This window comes from Coenobita brevimanus, chromosome 109, assembly GCF_032717465.1.
Source record: "Coenobita brevimanus isolate Jiangsu-jjx chromosome 109, ASM3271746v2, whole genome shotgun sequence".
NCBI classification, from domain to species: domain Eukaryota; kingdom Metazoa; phylum Arthropoda; class Malacostraca; order Decapoda; family Coenobitidae; genus Coenobita; species Coenobita brevimanus.
In genome coordinates, this window is record NC_137062.1 from 26,552,587 (window position 1) to 26,577,581 (window position 24,995).

General features: G+C 43.6%; 1 protein-coding gene across 1 annotated transcript in view; it reads right to left on the reverse strand.

The window, feature by feature from the left end:
* Positions 1-24,995, reverse strand: part of abo (de-etiolated protein 1 abo) — a 186,722-nt gene that overhangs the window by 143,567 nt on the left and 18,160 nt on the right. Inside the window, exons 2-3 of the mRNA XM_080285946.1 lie at positions 12,410-12,621; positions 8,228-8,321 (exon numbers count right to left, since the gene is read on the reverse strand). Of these exons, the coding sequence (XP_080142072.1) occupies positions 8,228-8,321; positions 12,410-12,612 (297 nt within the window). The 5' untranslated portion in view covers positions 12,613-12,621. The remainder of the gene's footprint in view (positions 1-8,227; positions 8,322-12,409; positions 12,622-24,995) is intronic.

Below are 24,995 nucleotides of genomic sequence, written 5' to 3' on the forward strand. Positions count from 1 at the left end.
TCCCAAACATTTCCTCTATCTTATGCACTACACCACATGTGCTTTACATTTCACACAAAGTATCCCACTACATTACAGGGGTTGGTGCCAGCAAGAGCAAGAGGCCGGAAAACTTTGCCCCTGCTACCTAGTGGCGGACTTTTTTGGGGGGTGGGGTGGGGGGGGCTGTGACAGGGGTTCTGCTGCCATAGATCATGGGTCTGTGGCGAGATGGGGCTCGAACCTGTGCTAGAGGGTACAGGGCATTGCAGTTCCCAGGCTGCCGCTTCTGCCCAATAGAGAGGAACCCGAACCTGGGAGTGGCGCCCCAGGAGGCTGTATAATGGAGGGGCAGTTGCAGTGCCAAGGCGTGATTGGAGGGTGTCCCTGCAGCTGTCCTGGCAGGGTGCCCTGAGCCCACTACCACAGCCACTGGTAAGCTGGTGGGCCAGGGGTCCCAGATCCATTGTCTGGACCTGGGAATGTGCAGTGCGTGGGGCCTGTGGTATGTCTACCCCCTTTATTATTACCAAATATGACTAAATACACGAATAAGCTTCAAAGCAAGTCTGAAAACATTAAATCGCCCAGGAGGATGAGGGTGGGTTCATGGAATGTGAGAAGTTTGTGGGGAACAGCAGAGGAAGTCATTGAGGCATTCAGTAGGAGGTGGGTGGATGTGGCATGTTCGCAGAAAGTCCGGTACAAGGGTGGATCAGCCAGAGAGATTGTTGGGAAGAACTGCTACTATAAGTTGTATTGGCAGGGGGGGGCGGGGGACAGACGGATATGGGGGTGTGGGTGTGTTGGTTGCAGAGAAATGGGTGGAATATGTTATGAATGTTATGAGAGTAAGCAATAGGATACTGGTAGTGAAAATTTTGTTCGGTGGAATAATGACTGCAATTATATCGGCATATGCTCCACAGGCACGGTTGGATGAGGTCGAGAAGGATAGATTTTAGAATGATTTAATACGTGTAGTAGGTGGTATGGGGGATGATGAGACAGTGGTTTTGGGAGGGGACTTAAATGGTCATGTAGGTGAAGCAGCTCAAGGTTATGAAGGAGTACATGGGGGACGTGCGTATGGTATAAGAAATGCGGAAGGGGAAAGGATACTCGAGTTTGGGGAGGCAATGAACATGATTAAGGGCAACACACATTCTAGGAAAAGAGAGAGTAGGTTGATTTCGTACGAGTTTGGGGTAAATAGCTGTCAGATAGATTATTTTCTGGTCAGGAGGGCTCATAGGAGGTTAGTGAGGGATGTTAAAGTTTTAGGAAGCAAGGAGTGTGTGCAGCAGCACAAACTATTGATTTGTGATATGGTGCTCAAAGAACGAGTGATGAAAAAGAGGACTTATGTACCTAGGAGGAAAATATGGAAGCTGGAAAACCAAGCAGTAAGGGATGCCTTCTACTGTGAAATGAGGAGAGTGGTGCCTGAACAGGAAGTCGTAGACAGAGGCGTTAATGAACAGTACAGAGCCCTCAAGAACAATCTCTTGAGAGCTACTGATGTAATATACGGTTGGACAAGAGGCCCACAAAGATACAAAGTAACTTGGTGGTGGGATGAGGGTGTAGATGCTGCAGTTAAGGAGAAAAGAAGGCTTCTCCAGGAATGGAAGAAGGGTGGTAGCAAGGAGGAATACTTGGCTGCTAAGCATAGGGCTAGAAGAAAGGTATACAGGGCGAAGTCCGAGACACAGAGTTATTTTACCTGATAACCTAAATCATGGGGAAAGGAAAAATATGATATTTAAGGTGGCAAATCAGATGAAGAGGGAAAATCAGGACATTATAGGTGAGCACTGTGTGATGAAGGATGAAGGAAGGGTAGTGGTGAACAGTGGGGATATTAAAGATGCATGGAGAGAGCATTATACTCAGTTGTTGAATGGGGAGTTTGACCGGGACAGGGAAGGTTTGGAGCCAGCAGATCCAGTGTTTGGCTCTTGGCCTTTGATTGATGCTGCTACTGTGAGTGAGGCAATAGGCAGGATGCAGGTGGGGAAGGCAGCAGGTGTGTCTGGGTTGACTGCCAAAATGTTGAAGGCCTCAGGAGATATAGGGGTGAGGTTAGTCACTGACCTGATAAATATGATTACATATGAGTGTGTTGTCCCAGATAATAGGTCGAAGAGTGTAATTGTAAATGTGTACAAAGGGATGGGTGATGCCCTGGAAAGAGAAAATTAGAGAGGCATAAAGCTTTTAGATCAGATAATGAAGGTAATGGAGAGAGTTCTAGAAGGTATGATAAGAGAAAGAGTGAATATTGATAAGATGCAGTTTGGGTTTATGCCAGGTAGGGGGACCACTGATGCCATATTCATTGTTTGACAGCTTCAGGAAAAATATATTGGGAAGAAAAGGGATCTGTATTTTGTTTTTGTTGATTTGGAAAAGGTCTTTGACAAAGTCCCTAGAGAGGTGGTAAAATAGCCAACGAGAAAGATTGGGTTGGAGGAGTGACTGGTATGTGGGAGCTCGCACCCAGGTAAGAGTGAGTGGAGATTTGAGTGATGAGTTATCAGTGAACGCTAGTGTGCATCAGGAGTCAGTTTTGAGTCCCATGTTGTTTATCATGGTACTTGAAGTCCTCTAACGTGACTTCAGAAACGGACTCCCGTGGGAGATGTTGTGTGCTGATGATTTGGTGTTGACTGCAGAGAATGAAAGGGAGGTGGAGGAAAGATTTAGGAAGTGGAGAGATAGCATGAGGCACAAGGGCTTAAAGGTAAATGCAGATGAAACAAAAGTGATGACATCTAGGGTTGGTGGCGGTACAGTCAAATAAGAGGAAGAGTAGCCATGTGCAGTCTGCCACAAGGGCGTGAGAAGTAATACCATCTTGTGCAGTGTTTGTGATAAATGGGTGCACAAGCGATATAGTGGTATTAGAGGTAGACTGCAAGATAATGCTGATTTTATGTGTGTGGTGTGTCGGGGAGAGCAAGTGGAGACTGTGGTGTGAAAGGATTGAACTTGCTGGTGAGCCTCTTGAGTGTGTGGAAGAGTTTTGTTATTTGGGAGACATGTTATGTGCTGGAGGTGAGGCTGGAGCTAGCTCTGTGGCCAGGGTGAGAAGTGGTTGGAAGAAGTTCAAGGAGCTGTTACCTCTCCTGACACTGAGAGGACTCTCCCTACGTGCTAAGGGGTCTTTGTATGCAGCTTGTGTTAGGAGTGTAATGCTGTATGGTAGTGAGACCTGGGCAGTAAAGGAAGAGGATATTCGCAGGCTCAAAAGTACAGAAATGACAATGATCAGGTGGATGTGCGGTGCGTCCCTGCATGCAAGGCCTGGGGGGCTGGGTTTACGATGGAAGAGTTAAGAGGTGGGATAGGACTGGAGTGTATTGGTTTTGTGATGAGGAGAGGTCGATTGAGATGATCTGGGCATGTGGAGAGGATGGGGGATGATAATTGGGTGCAGATGGCAAGAAGTGTTAAGTCCTTAACCGTGGGGCGTCACTTTCGTGACACTTGGGAGCAAGGGATTATACCGCGGGGCGTCACTTTTGTGATTCTGTGTTATTTTGAATTAGCCTGGGCTTTCAAGTGGTGGCTTGTATCATCTATCAATACTGTCAATGTCCAACACTAGTCAGCACTCTTGATCTCATCTGTACTCCCATCCATTGTTGACAATTTAGCCATTTCTCCCCATTCTTGACTCCCCTCCGTACCTCCCCTCCATTACCCTATCCTCTCGCCTGCCCGGCTGTGCTGCACTAAATAAATCTTCCCCGAAATTTTCCACTGAGTTCATCCATTGAAATAAGCCCTATGCCCTATTCTTATACCAAATAATATATACAAAAAAGAAACAAGGTAAGTGATAGTGCCATACACCTGAAATTGGCAAATTATCACCTGATAACACCTCACGTGCACTCGTTCACTAATTTTCGCTGTTTATTTCCCCTTGAAATATTCCGTATAATCTATTCTCGTAATAAAAATATATATAAGAAAGGAAGGAAGAAACCTAAGTGATATTTACAATCACCTGGAACTACCTAATTTATTATGTATTGTCTAGATTTCCTGCCAATCATTTCATAGCATATATATTAGCAGCTGTCACCATGCTGACATTGGCAGCATTGCACTCCCCCTTGGCCAACACCGTGTTCAGTTTACTGTCGTCTTTCAAGGTGAAACCACATCGGATTCGCGCCTGTCCAATTCCGCCGTTTTTTAGCCCCATGCAAAGGGCCCTGTGACCTCTACCCCCTACTAAACCTCGTGTGGAAAGAGGTAAAGGGCTAAGTAACTGCTGTGGAACGTGAACTAGCTAATTTATCAATAAAAATGATCGACAGTGACTACGATCTTTCTGGTGACTAAAAGAGTGCAAGTGGAAATGTAAATAATGTGTAAATAATGTGTAAACAGCAAGTGAAAGCAATGAATGTAAATATAAGTGAACAGTGGAAAATAGTTTTATAAGTTACTGCAAGTGACAGTGCATAACACAGTGTAAATAAAAAAGAAATGTAAATAATGTAAATAAAACAGAGAATGTAAACAGAAATGTAAATGAGTAGTAATATAAAAATACGAGTATATGTACTAGGAGTAATGAAAGTGAAAGTTTCACTCTAGTATGTATGAATGCAAAGGATGTGAAGATGTGTAAAGGATGCAAGAGTGTATAGAGGTTGGGGGAGTGGACTTTCTGACCACTACTTGGTGGTGGCCAGAATTAGGATGCAAGTAAGATGGAGGAATAGAAGAAGGGAAAGACGAGAGGAAGGAGTAGTTGCAAGGAGAGTGGAAAGGTTACAAGAGGATGAGAAAAAGGCAGAGTATAACAGACAAGTGGAGGAACGATTGGGCAAATATGAATTGGAGCAGATGGGAGACGTGGAAGGTGTGTGTAAGATATTTACAGAAGAAATATGTGCAGCATGTGATGTGGTGTGTGGAAGGAAGAGAAGACGGAGGGGGGTGCAAGGAACAGCGTGGTGGACTGAAGAGGTGAAACAGGCTGTGGCACAAAAGAAGAAAGCATACAATGAATGGATGAGAAATAGGGGCGTGGAAGAAGTTGAGAGGCGGAAGAGAGAGTTATATGTGGAAAGGAAGAGAGAGGTGAAAAGATTAGTAAGAGAGAGTAAGAAGAGAGTGGATGAGGAATTTGGAAGGAATTTGAGTGTAAAATGGAGGGACTGTAAGAAAATGTTCTGGAGAGAAGTGAAAAGAGTAAGACAGGGTGGAAGTGAAGTTAGCAGGGGAGTGAAAGATAAAAATGGTAGATTACTAGTGGAGAAGGGAGAAAAAGTGAGCAGATGGAGAGAACACTTTAAGGAATTGTTGAACGTAGAGAATGGAAGTAATGCGAGTATAAGTGGCTGGGGAATGGCTGGGAGAAGGAGGGAGGTGAGAAGACAGGAAGAAATCAGTAGGATAGAAGTTGTGGAAGCAATGAAAAAAGTTAAATCGGGGAAAGCCCCAGGAATTGATGGAGTGTGTGGTGAAATGCTGAAGCATGGGGGAGAGATAGTAGTAGAATGGATGTGGAAGATGTGCAGACTGGCCTGGGAGAAAGGTAGAGTCCCGGAGGATTGGAAGTCAGGTATAATTATTCCCTTGTACAAAGGAAAAGGGGAAAAAGAAGTGTGTGGTAATCATAGGGGCATTTGTCTTCTTAGTATAATAGGAAAAGTGTATGGTAGGATACTTATAGACAGAGTTAGAGAAAGAACAGAGAAATTAGTTGGAGAAGAACAGGGAGGCTTTAGGAAGGGAAGAGGTTGTGTAGATCAGATATTCATTCTTAGATCTTTAGTGGAAAAGTTTCTGGAGATGGGAAAGAGGTTGTAGCGGCTTTCATGGATTTGGAGAAAGCATATGACAGGGTGGATAGACAAGGATTGTGGAAAGTGTTAAGAATATATGGAGTAGATGGGAAGTTGTTGAATGCTGTGAAGAGTATGTACAATGGTGCGAAGGCTGCAGTGCGTGTGGATGGTGAACTAAGTGAATTTTTCTCTTTGAAAGTTGGTGTGAAACAGGGATGTGTTATGTCTCCATGGTTGTTCAATCTGTACATGGATGGGGTAATAAAAGAGGTACAAGATAGGGTAGTGGATGTTGGAGTGGCCCTGGTGAGAGAGGATAGTGTTTGGAAACTCCCTGTACTGTTGTTTGCAGATGATACTGTGTTGTTGAGTGAAGACGAAGGGGAGCTGCAAGGCTTGGTGGATGAGTTTGAGAGTGTGTGTAAGAAACGGAACCTAAAGGTGAATGTAGGGAAGAGTAAAGTGATGGTCTTTGAGAGAGGTGAAGTTAGTGAATGTACAGCGAGGTTGGATGGTGAGGAATTGGAAAATGTGAGCACGTTTAAGTATTTGGGTAGTGTGATGAGTAAGGATGGAGGTTTGGAGGGTGAAGTGCTTGAAAGGGTACAGCAGGGAAGAAAGGTTGCTGGTTCTTTGAAAGCAGTGATAAGAAACAGGGAAGTGAGCATGGAAGTGAAAAAGTTACTACATGACAGTATTGTGATACCAACTCTAACGTACGGAAGTGAAGCTTGGACATTGTTGGAAGGACACAAGTCAAGAGTGAGAGCAGTGGAAATGAGCTATTTAAGAGGAGCCTGTGGAGTCACGTGGAGAGACAGGCTGACGAATGAGGATATAAAGGAGCGTTGTGGTGTGGATGTGGATGTGATAGGAAGCGTTATGAGGAACACACTGAGGTGGTTTGGCCATGTGGAGAGGATGGAGGGTGAAAGACTGACGAAGAGAGTGTATGTGAGTGAGGTGGAGGGGGTAAGAGGGAGGGGGAGGCCGAGGATGAGATGGAGGGATGGGGTGGAGAGGTATATGAGAGAGGGGGGTGTGAGTTGGGAGCAGGGCAGTGAAATGGCGGGGGACAGGGCGACTTGGAGGCGATTTGTTTGTGGCCACCCCAAACGGGATTGAGGTGTCTGGCAATAGATAGATAGATAGATGTATGAATACTATGAGTTATGAAAGTGGAAGTGAAGATGACAGATTCACTCTTAACGCTAGTATACAGGACAAGAAAGTGAATGCTACGTATTTTACTGAAAGAGAAATTGAATGCCAACAGTGACAATAAACTACTATTACAGAAGGAAACTTATGGATAAAGACTGCAGATATATATAAGTCTATCTATCTATCTATCTATCTATAGCCCGACGCCCTAATATATAAGTGCTATATAGTAATAGAAATATAAAGCGTGTGTGAATAATAAATGACAGAATATCAGCGGCGAACAAGCGTAAGTGGGAAGGTCATACAGGCTCGTAATTTTCATTGCTTTCACAGTGTTCCTTTTTTTTGGAGTATGGATTCCAAACTATTTGAAAATCATAGAATAATGTTTCTAGTGATAATATCAGGCAGTGGTAATCATATTACGGGTTGCAGGGAAGTGTAAAGTGGAGACTTTGTTACTCAACTTCAGAGGTCTCCACAAGTCCTACGGTACTCGACGAAGGCTCAACAAACATCCCAGGAGAAAGCTGAAGGTATGTGCCATATGCATATGTAATTTTAATATTCTAGGACTAATAACTGATTTTTGGCAAATATTTTTAGAGAGTCTGTCGGAGTGCGAATATGCCCGTGGGACACGCAAGTCAAGCCAAAATAACCCCGCGGTTTAGGGGTTAATATTGGGGGTGGGGTTGCGAGGGGCAGACCGAGAAGGACGTGGGACGAGGTCATTAAGTATGATCTCAGGGTTAAAGGACTAAACAGGGAGGCTGCCATAGATCAAGCAGCATGGAGAGCCGCCATTAGGTGATCAAGGCCGATGCACGCAAGCATGCTGGAGCTTACAATAACAAAAACAATACCCCAAGGATAAAGTAGATGCAGGGGATCAGCAGGGACACTTTTGTCCCTGACTGTTCAGTACCTCCCAGAGGCAATGGTACTAGTAACCAGCACCTTACTATACCCTTTGCACTTTAACTAAACGTAAAGTTGTAATCTCTCCATCTTGAATGTTGAGCTGTAACATTTGATTACCACTAGAATATGGTGCTAGTCATGATGACGTTCTATGAAAGGGATGATAAGCTGTAGTATTTTCTTATTCTGCCAGTGAGCTACGGGATAGAAGCTGCAAAGATGAAAATCTCTGCATACTCAAAAGAAATGAACTAGCTATACATATGGTGATAATAATAAAATGCAAAGTCATCTTAGTAAATGTATTAACAACTATTCAAAAACTATAACCTAAACCCCACCTCACACCAATGTAGAATATCAGCAGCAGCAGACGGACCCATGTACCTGAAGATCTCTATGCTTGTCTGATCTGATGAGAATGCTATCAGGAACCTGCAATGACAACACAATTTGGAACATCATCTATCCAGTGACCTATATCATACTATATTCTTGCTATATCCAACTTGGTGGAGACTTTTCAAACTGGATGGGTTACATATTGCCTTCACTAACCTCTTCAGTACAATAATCATTCCAGCTGAATACAAATGTCTGGATATAGTAAAAATCTATCTATCTCTATCTATTGCCAGATGCCATAATCCCATAAGGGGTGGCCATTTGACTTTGAGTTAGTTGTTTTACGGGGAGGGGCACTAACCCTCCACCAACCCACTTGTTGACACGTAGGGAACACGTATGGTTTGGTTATATGGTTACCACCCAGCGTTGTAAATGGTTTCCTGGCTTACAGGAAACCATTTGGCTAAAAATAAAAAAAGGACATCATGCAGATTCAGCATAGAGCTACTATTCAAAATAACAACAAAATCTGGAATTAACCTGTTGAATTTGATGAGCATTCTTATAACTTCACCCCAATTGAGGTGCCTAGCTGCATATCAAGATTTAAAAAAAAAAAAAAATCAAAGTTTAATGAATTTCAAAATGCCATATCTTGGTAGCTTTTTTTTTTTTTTTTTTTTTTTTTTTTTTTTGTAATGCAGCCAAATGCTATCATACTGAAATCTTTATAACACAGGCATTTTGGAAGACGAAACAATGAAAGAGTTTTTTTTTTTCCCAGATTCTGGGGACACACCCAAGGATTCCAGAGATACCGCAGACCACACTCACGTAACATACTAACATCGTCAAAAGTACAGTAATAAAGTTATCACACTGATTTCCATTGTATGACCTATATATTGAGTGTGAAATACAGCCATTCTACTATGCACAACCTACCACTAAGGATCTGACCCAAGAAATGGTTGATAATACAAACAAAAAAAAGACAATGGTGTACTGTACTGGTACTGTACGTATTTCACACGATCTATTATACTGGTCATACCAAAATAATCATAGTTACTGACAAGTATAATACTGTAATATAATAAAGGTGAAAAAAGTAAGATACAGAAATAGTATTACAATAATGATCTATCTATCTATCTATCTATCTATAGCCCGACGCCCTAATCCCGCAAAGGGTGGCCGCAGACAAAACGCCTCCAAGTCACTCTGTCACCCACCATTTGACTCCCCTCCCCCCAACTCACCCCCCCCCTCCCTCATATACCTCTCAACTCCATCCCTCCACCTCATCCTTGGTCTACCCCTCCCTCTCCTTCTCTCCACCTCACCTACATACACCCTCTTAGTCAGTCTTTCATTCTCCATTCTCTCCACATGTCCAAACCACCTCAGTGTATTTCTCCTAATCTTCTCAACCACATCCACATCAATAATGATACAGTAGTAAGATACCATGACCAAGATTAAAGATATTAAGATGGTGCAATGATGATGGTAATGACCTGAAACAATAGGTAATCATACTGAGTATTTTCATGATAAAAACAATAAGATGGTAAGACTGTGATTAACATAAAGGGAAGATCTATCTACCTGTATGCCTAGGCTGCTTCCCCCCAATGGGGGGTAGCTGAGACAGGACGACACACTCCCAATTTACTCATTTCCACACACACATTTAATCGCATCTTAGCCCTGTGGGGAGAAGGGACAGATCTTCACTCCACCAAACCACATGAGGGTCAACTGTGCAGTGCAATCAGTGACATCTGCAGCAGGGCCCAACAACAGAGCTGGTTTACCCCTGCCAGATCATAATGGACCCATCTCCTTACCTGCACCTGACCTGATCAGCTGATCTGGCCAAATGTGGGAAAATATCCCCTCATGGCCACGTCACCATTTATGCATTCACAGTTGCTCTCCAGTCATCCCCATCAAGCACGGCCACTCTTCTTCCTCTACAGACATACCTCTCGCATCTAACGCTCTCTTCACACTATCCATCCATCCATCCTATTCATGGTATAAGAGGATAACAGAATTATATTATTCCTTGAAACAGGCAGTACTCTACCATGCCACAATGTTGCTTTGTTTTTTAGCAACATTTTGCTGCCAAGTCTCAAGATGGCAGCCTTCTCTCTATCTCACAAAGGATCCCAGCATATCATTGTCACTGCTAGTATCCGACATGACCCAAGATACTGCATAAAAATAAGGTGGGGGGGGGAGGGGGCATGAGGCAAGCACTGGCCACAAGGCAAGGTTCATAGGGACTGGTGATGTGAGATAGCACTCAGCATGCTAAGAGCACAGTGATCGGCTGTCATCGGCCCACACAGTACACTAGGCAGCACATGACTGGCCCGCCTCATTGATGTGAGCAAAGGAGCTACAGTATGCAACCAAAACTCTGATCACACCACAATGCCACGTTATGAGGCAAAGAACATTTGTGTATGTTAGCTGAATCAGATTTTCAACCCTATGGCAGCACGCATCCGGGGTACCTCTCAGTTTCCCAACATTGTGGAAGAATGAAGGAAGGCAACGGCGGATATTAACTCTATTTTGATCATCTTTGCGCTTAACCTGGCTAGCAACTAAGTGCCTCAAGTACTCATTTTTTTATTTTAATTGGACTACCCTAAGTTTATTTTTATTGTTAGAATGGGCTTCTTGCTGCTCAATATCTGGTAGACTCCCTATTCAGTCTCTTATTCCTGAGGTCACACTTTATGACCTAGCTCTGTGGCTAGGGTGAGGAGAGGTTGGAGGAAGTTCAAGGAACTGTTGCCTCTCCTGACATTGAGAGGGATCTCCCTCCTTTGCTAAGGAATCCTTGGATGCAGCAAGTGCTAGGAATGTAGCTAATGCTGTAGTGAGACCTGGGCAGGAAGGGAAGAGGATACTCATAGACTCAAATGTACAGTAACAACAATGTCTAAATGGATGTGTAGTGCATCCTTGAATGCAAGGCCTGGGAGGAGGCTAGGTTTATGATGGAGGAGCTGACAGGAAGGATGGGACTGGAAAGTATTGGTGTTGTGATAAGGAGGGGTAGATTGAGATGGTTTGGAGTGCTAGGAGGACAGAGAATGACAAATGGGTGCAGAAGGTGAGAAGTATGTGTCAGGGGTATGGTTGTGAAAGACAGCCTGAAAAAGACCTGGGACAAGATCACAGAGTGTGACCTCAGGGATAAGGGACTGAATAGGGAAGTTTCTAGAGATTGAGCAGTGTGGAGAACTGCCATTAGGTGACTAAGGCTGACACATGCAAGCATGTTGGAGCCTACAAACAATGCAACATGAATAATCAGTCACTTTACTCCAATGATGTCTTTTTTTTCCTGCTGTATTCTAGTTACTTTGAGGGGCCTTCCAACAGCTTTGGAGGGACTTCTCAAACTAGAGGAGTTATATAAGGTGATCTCTTATTTACTGCACATAATTGGTACCAAGCCTAGCAGGGCATGATAACGAATGCACAAAAACTATAGGATTTATCCTAGCTGGTACCGGACACCCTACTCAATCTATCAATCTATCTATAGCCAGATACCATAATCATGTAAGGGATGGCTGTTCATAAACCAAAATTTCCCTTTTACAACAACAGATCCCCATTAAATACATACATACTGTTATGGTAAGTACCAGAAACACACATAAAAAAGGGCACAACATGGAAGAATCACGTACCATAAACAGACCTGAGATGGGTTTAAGGTAAAGGGTTATGAGGTTAGGTGGTGGAGAGATAGTGGTCTCCACCACCTGGGATTAGAGCCTCATCTTTGAATTCCTCAAAGCCATCAGAAACCACTGACACAGCACCATCATTGCCTAAACCTGCTCAGGTGCGCAATAACAATGTTTTTTAGCCGAAAAATGCACAATAACAGCAGGGGTGCAATTTTCATCTAGCAGAGCTAACAAAAACGGCTATAACCTATGGATCTTTATTACCCTCGCCAATAATGGGTATCTTCCATACACTTAATAACTCTGTCTAGTAATGGCATGACTACAATGATTAAAAAAAAAAAAAATGCTATGTAAGTGAAGAGGTTAAAGCTGCATTAATAAGATGTATCAGTTCAGTATGGACAATTACTGTACTTCAAAATATGACAAACCTTTCTAACTGACCTGCCATCTGGACTGAACTTCCTCAAAAAACATGGAGGCTTCTGGACATTAGTGACAGTGAAGTTTGGTGTGATGTTGTGGTAGAAGCAGCGGTCCAAGTGCAGCTGTGAGTGCGAGTGCTTGTGGATCTCTCGGTGGAAGAGTCGCACCACCAGGTTCTGTGGAGGGATGCGCTGGACAGGGATCCCTGGCTCCTTCTCCATCTTCTGCACCTGGTTGGAAATTAATAAAAATGTCCTCCATCTACTTTTCTAATCAATTTTCCTCACTTACTGTACAGGGTTTCTATATGATGGATAAAATCATCATAAGTCAACAAGAATAAAATGGCCAAACTTCACCACTGCAGTGTAAGGGCAATTAAAAAAAGTTTTTATCCCTCTGACTGCCTAGGGTTCCTCTATGATACATAAAATGATCTGCAGCACTGATACAGTATTCAAATACAGTAAGGTCCCGGGTTATGTCAGACTTCCGTTCCTGAGATGTGCCATAAGTCAATTTTGTATGCAACTCGAGTTTCTGACAATACATCATACATCTATACCTCAAGAGAGTGAGTTAGGGGGTGGGGAGGTGATGTGAAATATGAGGGAAGGGGAATGCAGGAGGGACAAGATGAGAAGGTGACGAATACTCGTAGAAGGGAGAAGGAAGATAGGAGTGAGTGAAAATGGGAGAAATGAAAAAAAATGAAAGAAAATGAGATGACAGAGGAAAAAAAGAGAGAGAAAGGAGAAAGCAATGGAGAAGGGGGAGAGAACATTAAAGGAATCGGAAGGAAGGAGGGAAGGGAGGACAGAAAAGAAAGGGAGGAAAGGAAGCGTGATATGTGGGGGGAAGAGAAGGATAAATGGGTGTAGGAAGCTACGAAAAGAAGAGAATAAAGGGAGGAGGAGAGAAGAGAGGAATGGGGAGGGGTACAAGTAACAGAAGAGGGATTAAGGATTAGTGAGGAAATGAACAGGAAGGAAAAAGAATGTCGACAAGAGGGGGTATAATAGAGGGCAGTGGGAGTTAAGGAAGGAAAAAGAAATAGGGAAACGACAAGGGATGAGTAAAGGAGAAGGGGAAATAAGGAAGGAGAGATGAGAAGAGAAAAGAATGGAAAGAGACATCTCACGGCAGACGGCAACACTTTAAAACCTGCGCTTTACGTTAATTTCCTCATTATATAATTTCTAAAAAATTTTCATGTAGCAGACTGTCATAGCCTTGAGACTGAAGCACGTTGAGTGATGTAACCTGGGACCTTCCCGTACTTAAATTTAAACAATGCACTGAAGGTGTTAACTTGAAAATACTGTATATACAGTAGGATCTCACCAATAACGTCTAACTGGTGCCAGAAAAATGCCATTATTAGCGATAACGTTATTTGCATGACATTAACCCGCCCCGTCCCGACCACTTTTCGACCACTGGTACCCCCCAATCCCGACCATTTTTCGACCTTTTTTTTTTTTTGCTTAAACTTTCGCTTTTGGTCAGAAACAATGGTCGGTGGCAAAGAAATTGGTCCCCGGGGTCCCTAATTAGCTTAACCAGGTATGCCTTGGTCCCACCTGGCCCCGTGTTCTCCCTAGGCGGTCTGAGCCTCAGACGTTTTCTATGGTATTATAAGTCTGGGAAACCAATGAAAGTAAGTAGAAATGAATTTATTACAAACATAAAAACATGTGATAAAAGAGTATATTGGATTTTATACAAAAACAGAGCACAAATAAGCATTGTACCATCGTGCGAAACGAGCAAAATCGGCCAACTTGTTCACGATGAATCGCTAACATTCTAAAATCATGATACATATAATTTTTTTTACTTACATAATACTTCTACAATAACATTATACCATTTTACATTTTATTGAACTGTTTTTACGTATTCACAGGCCTTTTGATAACATTTAGCGTAATGTTAGCGCTTATTTACATAGTGAGTGAACTCGCTGTGACTGTTGTTTCAACTCGTATTGTGCTTTTTCTACTTACATAATACTTTTCTAATATTATTATACACTTTTCAACTTTATAGAACTGTTTTGAGATTATTTCAGGCCTTACGTAAATATATAGCGTAATAATAGCGCATAATAACACACACGGTGAAGTCGCTATGACAACTATTTCAACTTACAACCTATTTTTGTACTTATATAATAATTCTCCACTAACATTGCACATGTAAACACTTGATATAATTGATATCACATCATTTCTGAACTTACGATGGAACTGAGCGTCATATTTGCGCGTACTTACACAGGGAGTGTTATCGCGATATCATTTGTTTCATCTTACACTAGTAATCAACTTATAAAATACCTTACTACTAACATTACAACATCTTCCACTGTATATAATTCCTATCACATACTTACTGACCAGAATGTGGGTGTACTCGTGACATCAATTATGACAACTTACAGTAATGTTCAACTTATACGTTTTATTCATGCTAACATTACACCCGTTTCCACTTTATTTCCTTGCTATCACATATTTACTGACCAGATTTACACAGTGGGTGTAGTTTTGATAACAATTCTTTCCACTTACACTAATTCTCATCTTATACATTACTTTTCTGAAAAAATAACACCCATTTCAACTTTATATTTGACTTAGCACCTACTGACTGGCCTTACCATTATCATGAGCGTCATTTCGCCTTCCCACACAGTTTTAGTAGTGTAGGAAATTATGATATTCCTTGAAACAAGACTGAAGGCACAACGCAACAGTGCACTCGACACACTCGTATCTTGTGTCTTTTCTCTGCGTGGATGGTCTGACTGTCGATGCCTACATACATGGCAGCGACGCTGGGGTTTATGACGGTTTGGTTCGGAAGGGATTGCGCTGGGGTAGTGGCGTCCTGCAAGACGTAGGGGAGTCTGAGCAGCCCGGGGGGCGCGGGTGCGGTGTGTGGGTCTGTCCTGGGCATGCTTGGCGATTATTTCACGTGCCAGCTCCCTCACAAACCCCTCAAAGGTCTCAGATACTCCGGTGGTCATTGCGTGCAGGTAGTGGGCGTTCAGGACCGTGATGTCGAGCAAGTGGAAAAAGAGTTTTTTGTACCACTTCATCGTGGTCCTGGCACAGTCAACACTTGAAATCATTGAGTCTGACTGATCAACTTGCCTCATGTTCAGATTATAGGCAAGTACAGACTCTGGTTTCCATACGTTGCGCCTCCTCTCGCTACGGTGATCCACGGAGTCTGTGCGGTGCATCAGGGGGCTGTGAACAGTTGATAGGAGGCAAACTTCCCTGTTGTGGTTCCACAGGGTTGCAAGGATGTTATTGGCCTGGAAGAAAACCACCTCGTTCTTGTCAAGTTTCCTCCCTATCTTGACCATATGGCGACGGTTTCTCTTGACTGTACCACAGACTCCGGTGTCGTGTTGGTGGAGGAATCTAGCGAGAAGAGGGCTAGTGTACCAGTTGTCCAGGTACAACACATGACCACGATGAAGGTACTCTTCTATCATTGTCTTCACCACGGCCCCAGAGAGTCCTATACTCCGATCTTCTATTATATCTGTCTGTGCGCCCGTGTACAAGACTATGTCTTGCACATAACCAGTCTTACAGTCACACATAACAAAGATCTTGAACCCGAAATGGTGTCTCTTGCTGGGTATGTACTGCCTAAAGGAAATATTGCCTCTCCACAACACAAGACTCTCATCTATGACGAGGTCTCTGTAGGGATAAAATGAGGAGCAGAACATTTCCCGTAAATGATCAAATACCAGCCTAATTCTCCTCATTTTATCAGTGTTATTTGCATTGGCTGGATCATCTGCATCAAAAAAGTGGAGGCGGCCGAGAATATACTGAAATCGGTTACGACCCATCACCTTTCCAAAGAAAGGTGTGAGGATGATTGGGTCAGTTGTCCAGTAGGCAGGAATTTGGTTTTTCCTCACCACACCCATCAAGATAACCAGGGCCAAAAATAGGAACATCTCTGAAATAGTCACGGGATAGTCATACTGTTCGGAATGCCTGCTCATGGTTCTTAAACGTTCACTTTCACGGCGCTGGGATTGTGAAAAAATATTAGTTTGTTCTACTATGCACCCAACAAACGCCTCACCAAAGAACAAGTTGAAAAAATCCAACCGTGACGAACCTGCATTTACACCTGGAGCCGTGCAACCTGACCGCCACTCCTCAGTGAAAGGGTGAATGATGGGAGTAAAATTATTCCCATCTTCCCAGTTCCACGTGACACCACCGTCTCCAGCCACGTCACCATCGTCCCCTTCGTCAGGGTGGGGAGGTGAGGGTGGTGGGGGAGGTTGGGGAGGTGGAGAGCGGCGCCTCTCATCACTCGCACTTCTCTTTCCTTTCCCTTTTCCTTTACCCTTTCCCTTCCCTTTCTTTCCTTTCCCCACATCCTGGGGCTGTGGAGAGGAAGTTTGGGAATATTCAGGGGCGAAAGAAGTGCTGGGGAGTGACTCAACCTCCTCTCCCCTAGGCCTACGAGCACCACGTGCTCGTGCTGCCTCCCTCACACCACTGGCCCCTTCACCCCGCACTACCCCCACACCACTCTCACTTTCACCCCGCGCTGCTGCCACAACACTTTCCCTTTCTCCCAGCAATCCCACCACACCACTTGCCACTTCCCCAGACAAAGTACTTTGACCATACCTTATGTGTCGTCTCGCCCCACCTTCTGATCCTCATGGTGATATTTTCTCTTTTCCCAACCACGCGGCGATATCACGTCCTAGGCCTCCGTCATCCTCATCGTCCTCATCCTCGTCCTGATCAGATTCGGGATGGAGAGATAGCTGTGCACGTGGTTGGGGAGCAGGCTGGCCTTCCCTTGCCTTACGGTATGTCACATACCGCGTTTTTCGGGGCGAAGGGACCTCCTCATCACTGCTACTTATTTCTTCCTCTGGCTGGACGTAATCGCGATCCACCACATCATCATCGAGTGGAGAATCACTGTCTCCAGTGAAGGCTTCCAGGACGGATGCGATTTCCTCGTCTGAGAGACCTTTCCGCGCCATGTCTGACCTGGGTCACTGCTAGCAGGTGAGTGACCGAGACAAGGGTGAGCGCGGGTCACGCGGGGTCTAGGATGCTGCCCGCCTGGTGGCAGGTAGGGGAGGCTTGGGTACCCGGGCGAAACGAAAATCTCCCGCAAATTTTGAAAATTGTGGAAATTATGAACCTTGCAATTGCAGGACGTTGAAGTACGTCCCCGGGATTAGCTGTGACAAAATGTGAGGACGTGGAAGTACGTCCCCAGGACGCCGCGGGTTAAAATACATGTATAAAGGGTTTATTGGTGCCGCCACTCCAAAACTTTTATCCACTTTTCCCACCTGGAGCCCTCCTATCACTACTTATCTTTAGCTGAAATAATAAGAGTAGTTTTTAAATCATCATGAGTAATATAAAACTCACCTTAAAGGAGTTATAAGGTGTTTGGTATGACGATTGTTTCAAGGCTTGCGCATGGATGCTACTGCAGCGTACCCCCTGACCCCTCGCTGGCCTTGTCCCCACTCCTGCCTCTCATGCCATGGTCACCCACTTCCATCAACACTTTATCAAACCCCACAAAGTAAAAATCTTCAGGAAAGTCCTCAATGTCATCATCTACTCAACCCTTCTCTGTTGTTCTATCTCGGCTGGCTAGCTTTGTGAATGAAAGTGAGTGATGAGTGACTGATGGCGGGCATTCACTCGATCGTGATACTGTTTCTGGTGTTTTCTTGAAATCTGATGTACAAGTCCAATCATTAGTCATTAATTCTGATGGCCACTCTCTCTCTGTCTCAGCACACTTGAGTTGTGGCTGGAGTGCCGACCAGGCACGTTTAATGGTTGCCAATGTTGTATTATTCCAGGCACTAACGAAGAAATTTACAGCCTGTTGAATGTTATATTTCTTCCAGAATGCAGCAACAGTTATTATGTTGCAGGTTGCAGGTATGCCAGGTGGAGCAGGTGAGTCCCATGGGGCTGTGGAGGTGGAGGGGGAGGCAGATTGTGAGTCAGGTAGGGCAGTGGAGGTGGATGGGACGGCAGTGGGTGAGTCAAGGGAGGTGGTGAGGGGAGGATCCTCCATTTCCTCCTCACTACTGCTCAGTGTTGGGAATGCTACTAATAAAAAGTAGCAGTGCTCCCATTCCCGTTACTAGCTTGAAAAAGTAGTGGCATTACTAGTTTTGCTACTTGATACGAAATGTAGCGGCGCTCCCGCTACTTTGGATAAGAAAAAGGTACATACAAGGAAAGGTTAACAAAATTCTGTTATACAGCAATACAATATATACTGTTTTGATAATATTAGTCAGTCTGAGTGGTTATGTTGCATACCAGTAATGTCAGTATATACTTATATTGAAAAAAAAAAAAAAAAAAAAAAAATCATGATATACACGTTGGTGTCACTTTAATGAAGCTTAGAGCCAAAGGTACGAAAAAAAGCTATTTACTGCATAATATAACAAATGTTCTTTTACACTGTTACCTAGTATACCTACTGAAAGTAACATACGTAAATAAAAGGCAAAAAAAAAAAAAAAAAAAATGTGGACTACCATTGATACATTTTATATAGATTTATTATATTTTCAATAATACCTATTTAAGATATGTACGAAAAAGGAAGTCAAAATGAACTGGGGCTTTCTTTAAAAGGCTATTTATACAATAGCAATGTTTTTTTTTTTATTACTTTAAACTAAAAGTAACATACTGTTGCGAAATAATAACGTAGTGAGTAAGAATTAGTCTGAAAGAGAGAGTGAGGGAGAGAGCAGGAGTTAACGGGGATAGTTAGAGGTGTGTGTGTGTGTGTGTGTGTGTGTGTGTGTGTGTGTGTGTGTGTGTGTGTGTGTTAGCACTGCCTACATCTAGATGACATCCTTAATTGAGAGAATTGACGAAAGTATTATTTTTCATCATTAATAAACACAACCAAACCGTCGGCATATCTGTATGTACTCACCGACTCCGGACCTGTATTCATCACGTGAGTAGCAAGGAGCGTGGTAACGCGTGAGTACTACCAAAAAGGTTCCGCTACTGACTAAAAAAAGTAATGGCGTTACCACCATCGCTATTAAAATAGTAGCAGAGCTATGTAGCTCCGCTACTAATAGTGGCATTATTCCTAGCCTTGCTACAGCTTACATTTTTGGCAATTTCCTTCATCTCTTCTTATTTGTCTATTTCATTCCTCATCTTGTTATGGACATATTTGCAGTATAACAACTTGGCATTCACAAAATAACCGTCATTCAAGTGAATCCAAACGTTATTATAGAAACTGGGTATCTATTCTAACTTACCATTATTGCTGAAATCATTATTGGTGAGATCCCACTGTGTATATATATATATATATACACACCGGAAGACAGGAAGAAATCAGTAGGACAGAAGTTGTGGAAGCAATGAAGAAAGTTAAATTGTGGAAAGCCCCAGGAATTGATGGAGTGTGTGGTGAAATGCTGAAGTATGGGGGAGAGATAGTAGTAGAATGGATGTGGAAATGTGCAGATTGGCCTGGGAGGAAGGTAGAGTCCCGGAGGATTGGAAGTCAGGTATAATTATTCCCTTGTACAAAGAAAAAGGGGAAGAAGTGTGTGGTAATCATAGGGGCATCTGTCTTCTTAGTATAATAGGAAAAGTGTATGGTAGGATACTTATTGACAGAGTTAGAGAAAGAACAGAGAAATTAGTAGGAGAAGAACAGGGAGGCTAAGGAAGGGAAGAGGTTGTGTAGATCAGATATTCATTCTTAGATCTTTAGTGGAAAAGTTTCTAGAGAAGGGAAAGAAGTTGTATGCGGCTTTCATGGATTTGGAGAAAGCATACGACAAGGTGGATAAACAAGGATTGTGGAAAGTATTAAGAATATATGGAGTAGATGGGAAGTTGTTGAATGCTGTGAAGAGTATGTATGATGGTGTTAAGGCTGCAGTGCGTGTGGATGGTGAACTGAGTGAATTTTTCTCTTTGAAGGTTGGGTTGAAACAGGGATGTGTCATGTCTCCATGGTTGTTCAATCTGTACATGGATGGGGTAATAAAAGAGGTACAAGGTAGGGTAATGGATGTTGGAGTGGCCCTGGTGAGAGAGGGTAGTGTTTGGAAACTCCCTGTACTGTTGTTTGCAGATGATACTGTGTTGTTGAGTGAAGACGAAGGAGAGCTGCAAGGCTTGGTGGATGAATTTGGGAGAGTGTGTAAGAAACGGAACCTAAAGGTGAATGTAGGGAAGAGTAAAGTGATGGTTTTTGAGAGAGGTGAAGTCAGTGAATGTTGGATGGTGAGGAATTGGAAAATGTGAATACGTTTAATTACTTTTTTTTTTTTTTTTTTTTTTTTTTAAAGCGAGGAAGAAGGAACCAAAGGCCATGAGCCCGCAGATTAACAGTTCCCTCCAAGAGAAAAACAAAATACAATAGAGAGCCAAATTCAAGATCCGATCATTTTGAGATGCCTGGACACACTGCGTTTGAAAGACTGGAGATCATAGGCAGCAGGAAATACAGATAGAGGGAGACAGTTCCAGAGCTGACCTGTTGCATAAATGAAAGACTGGGAGTAATGGTTAACTCTTGCATTAGAGAGTTGGACAGAAAAGGGATGAGAGTTTGCTGCCAGACAGGTGCTACGCGCCCGTCGTAGAGGTGGAGGAATGCAAGCAGACAGTTCAGAGGAGCAGTGACCATTGAAGTAGCGATAGAAAAGAGATAAAGATGCAACAGTGCGGCAAAGAGACAGAGGTTGAAGGGAGTCAGTAAGAGGAGGAGAGTCAATGAGACGAAAAGCCTTTGACTCCACCCTATTGAGAAGAGCTGTATGTGGGGAGCCTCCTCACACATGAGAGTTGTACTCCACACAGGGGCAGATAAAACCCCTGTATAGAGTCAACAATTGTGCAGGGGTAAAGAAAGAGCGGAGTCGGCTTAGCACACCCAATCTCCTGGAAGCAGATTTTACAAGAGATGTAATATGATCTTTCCAAGATAAGTCCCGAGTAAATGAAACCCCAAACATGTTCAAGGATGATGCAGGATTAAGCTGAATATTATTAAACATTAATGGGTATACCTGTGGAAGATTCTGTCGGGTTGATAGGTGTAAGAACTGAGTCTTAGATGCATTAAATACAACCATATTATTTTTACCCCAGTCAGAGATACGAGCCAAGTCAGACATTAGGTGTGCCATAGCCTCATCCCTTGTTTCTTGAAGTAACTGTTGAGATGGGCGTTGCGGGAACCGAATGGAAAGGTGAAGGGTGGAGTCATCAGCGTATGAGTGGATAGGGTTAGATGTACAGCTTAGATCATTGATGAATAAAAGGAAGAGAGTTGGTGATAGGACAGAGCCCTGAGGAACACCACTGTTGATAGATCGAGGAGAAGAACGATGGCCGTCTACAACAGCGGCTATAGAACGACCAGAAAGGAAGCTAGCGATGAAGGCACAGATAGAAGGATAGAAACCGTAGGAGGGCAGTTTGGAAATTAAAGATTTATGCCAGACTCGATCGAAAGCCTTTGAGATGTCAAGTGCAATGGCAAAGCTTTCACCAAAGTCCCGAAAGGAGGATGACCAGGAGTCTGAAAGGTAGGTGAGAAGATCGCCAGTGGAGCGTCCCTGACGGAACCCATACTGACGATCGGAAAGAAGGTTGTGATAGGAAAGATGCCTTAAAATTTTTCTATTAAGAATTGACTCGAAAACTTTTGAAATACACGACGTTAAAGCAATTGGACGATAGTTGGAGGGTTGGGAGTGGTCACCCTTCTTTGGGACTGGCTGAATGAGAGCAAACTTCCAGCAAGAAGGAAAGGTACAAGTTGACAGACAAAGGCGAAAGTTTGCCTAGGCAGGGTGTAAGCACAGAAGCACAGTTCTTGAGAACAACAGGAGGGACCCCATCAGGCCCATATGCCCTGTTAGTACTGAGGCCAGTGATGGCTGAAAATACATCAACTGAAGAAATTTTAATGTCAGCCATGAGGAAGTCTGAGGAGAGAAGTGATGGAGGAACAGCATCGGAATCGACTAAGGAGGAATTGGAGGAGAAAGTCTGTGCGAAGAGCTCTGCTTTATCAGTAGAAGAAATAGCTACAGAACCATCAGAGTAGAAAAGAGGAGGGAAGGATGATGAGGTAAAGTTGTTAGAAAGATTTTTGGCAAGGTGCCAGAAGGAGCGGGAAGAATTCGAGTTGGAGAGTTGAGAGCATTTAGTATGGATGAAATTATTTTTAGTAGAGCAAAGAACAGACTTAGCACGATTCCGGGCAGAAACGTAAAGATGATGTGATTCAGGGGTGGGATGGCTCCGGTACCTTTTGTAGGCCTTCTCCTTGTTGCGGACAGCATTAGAACAAGCGTGATTAAACCAAGGCTTTCTTGCGTTGGTCAAAGGATATGAGAAAGGAATGTATGCTTCCATGACTGAGAGAATAACCTCCGTAATGCGCAAGGCACACTCAGATGGCTCACGGCCATGGAAGCAATAATCATTCCAGGGAAAATCAAAGAAGTACTGCCTGAGGGCCTCCCAGTCCGCGGCTCCAAAATGCCACAGACGACGTTTCCCTGGAGGGTCCACAGGCCGTACCGGAGTGATAGGACAGGTTAAGGTAATAAGGTTGTGATCGGAGGAGCCCAACGGAGAGAAAAGATTAACAGAGTAAGCAGTAGGATTAGTTGTAAGGAAGAGGTCAAGTATGTTGGAGCTCTCTCCAAGGCGGTTAGGGATACGGGTAGGGTGCTGTACAAGCTGCTCTAGGTCATTAAGGATAGAAAAGATGTAGGCTTGTTCACCAGGTGGATCCGTGAAAGGAGAGGAGAGCCAAAGGTGGTGGTGAACATTGAAATCTCCAAGAATGGAGATTTCAGAGAAAGAAGAAATGGACAGAATGTGTTCCATAGTAGAAGTAAGATAGTCGAAGAATTTTTGATAGTCAGTAGAATTAGGGGATAAGTAAACAGCACAGATATATTTAGTCAGAGAATGACAGGAAAGCCAAAGCCAGAGTGTGGAGAATTCAGAAGAATCAAGTTCAGGAACACGAGAGCAAGATAAGTCGTTGCGTATGTATACACAACAGCCACCTTTGGCTTTGAAATGAGTATAGAGAAAGTAGGAGGATACTTGGGTAGTGTGATATGTAAGGATGGAGGTTTGGAGGGTGAAGTGCTTGAAAGGGTACAGCAAGGAAGAAAGGTTGCTGGTTCCTTGAAAGCAGTGATAAGAAGCAGGGAAGTGAGCATGGAAGTGAAAAAGTTACTACATGACAGTATTGTGATACCAACTCTAACGTATGGAAGTGAAGCTTGGACGTTGCTGGAAGGACACAAGTCAAGAGTGAGAGCAGTGGAAATGAGTTATTTAAGGGGAGCCTGTGGAGTCACATGGAGAGACAGGCTGACAAATGAGAATATAAAGGAGCGATGTGGTGTGGATATGGATGTGATAGGAAACGTTAGGAGGAATACACTGAGGTGGTTTGGCCATGTGGAGAGGATGGAGGGTGAGAGACTGAAGAAGAGAGTGTATGTGAGTGAGGTGGAGTAGGGAAGAGGGAAGGGGAGGCCGAGGATGAGATGGAGGGATGGGGTGGAGAGGTATGTGAGAGAGGGGTGTGTGGATTGGGAGTGGGGCAGTGAAATGGCGGGGGACAGGGCGACGTGGAGGTGATTTGTTTGTGGCCACCCCGAACGGGACTGAGGCGTCTGGCAATAGATAGATAGACAGAGGCCGTATACAGTTAAGTCGCCTAAGGCACAGCTAACTGACTCTGGACCAAGCCCGCACCACAGGAAACTGTGCCATACAAATAACTAAACCTATGGGAAGAATGGAATTTGGTTCTGGATGTTCACCCAAAGTTCCCCTTTTCATCCCACATTTCCCCATTTTTTCCCCACTTTACACACGTACACAATCAAGCAACAGTCAATGCACGTACTACATGTAAGAATAGGCACAAAAAACAGGAAGATAATCAGCCTTGTGTCTACTTGGGCAATACCACATGCTGCAGATCGAGCGAAAAAAATGTCAGCCAAGTAGATACGATCAGCTGACCGACCAAAACAGAAAGATGGTGGAGGCTGCCTGGTCAAGCACTGATTGAAGAAGTTTATTTGATAAAGTTTGTATGCTTGTGTCAATAAAACTCACATTTAACACATTAATAATCATTCTTATATATTATGATGATGGGAGGCATTATACTTCATCTTGGCTCAGAGAAGTGCTTTGTCACTAACCCGTTTATAGCGGTTTTACGAACAAACCTATAAACTAGTCACAAGACCCAAAGAATCTCTAATATTTCATTACTTAACACAATGAATTTGGTGAAGTTTAACCTCCTCATAAGAGAGAAAAAAGTCCACAGTTGGAGCACTTGTAGTATGGAGTTGAAGTGGTTGCCATCATCTTTGTTTACAAACAGGGGAGAACACCGCCACGGGAATTTGCCCATGCGTTTTAAACCTTGCTGCGCCTGCGCCATAGGTAGTTTATGCACATGGTTCGTTTTAGGGAGGTCTGGCAACTTGACGTGTCATAGA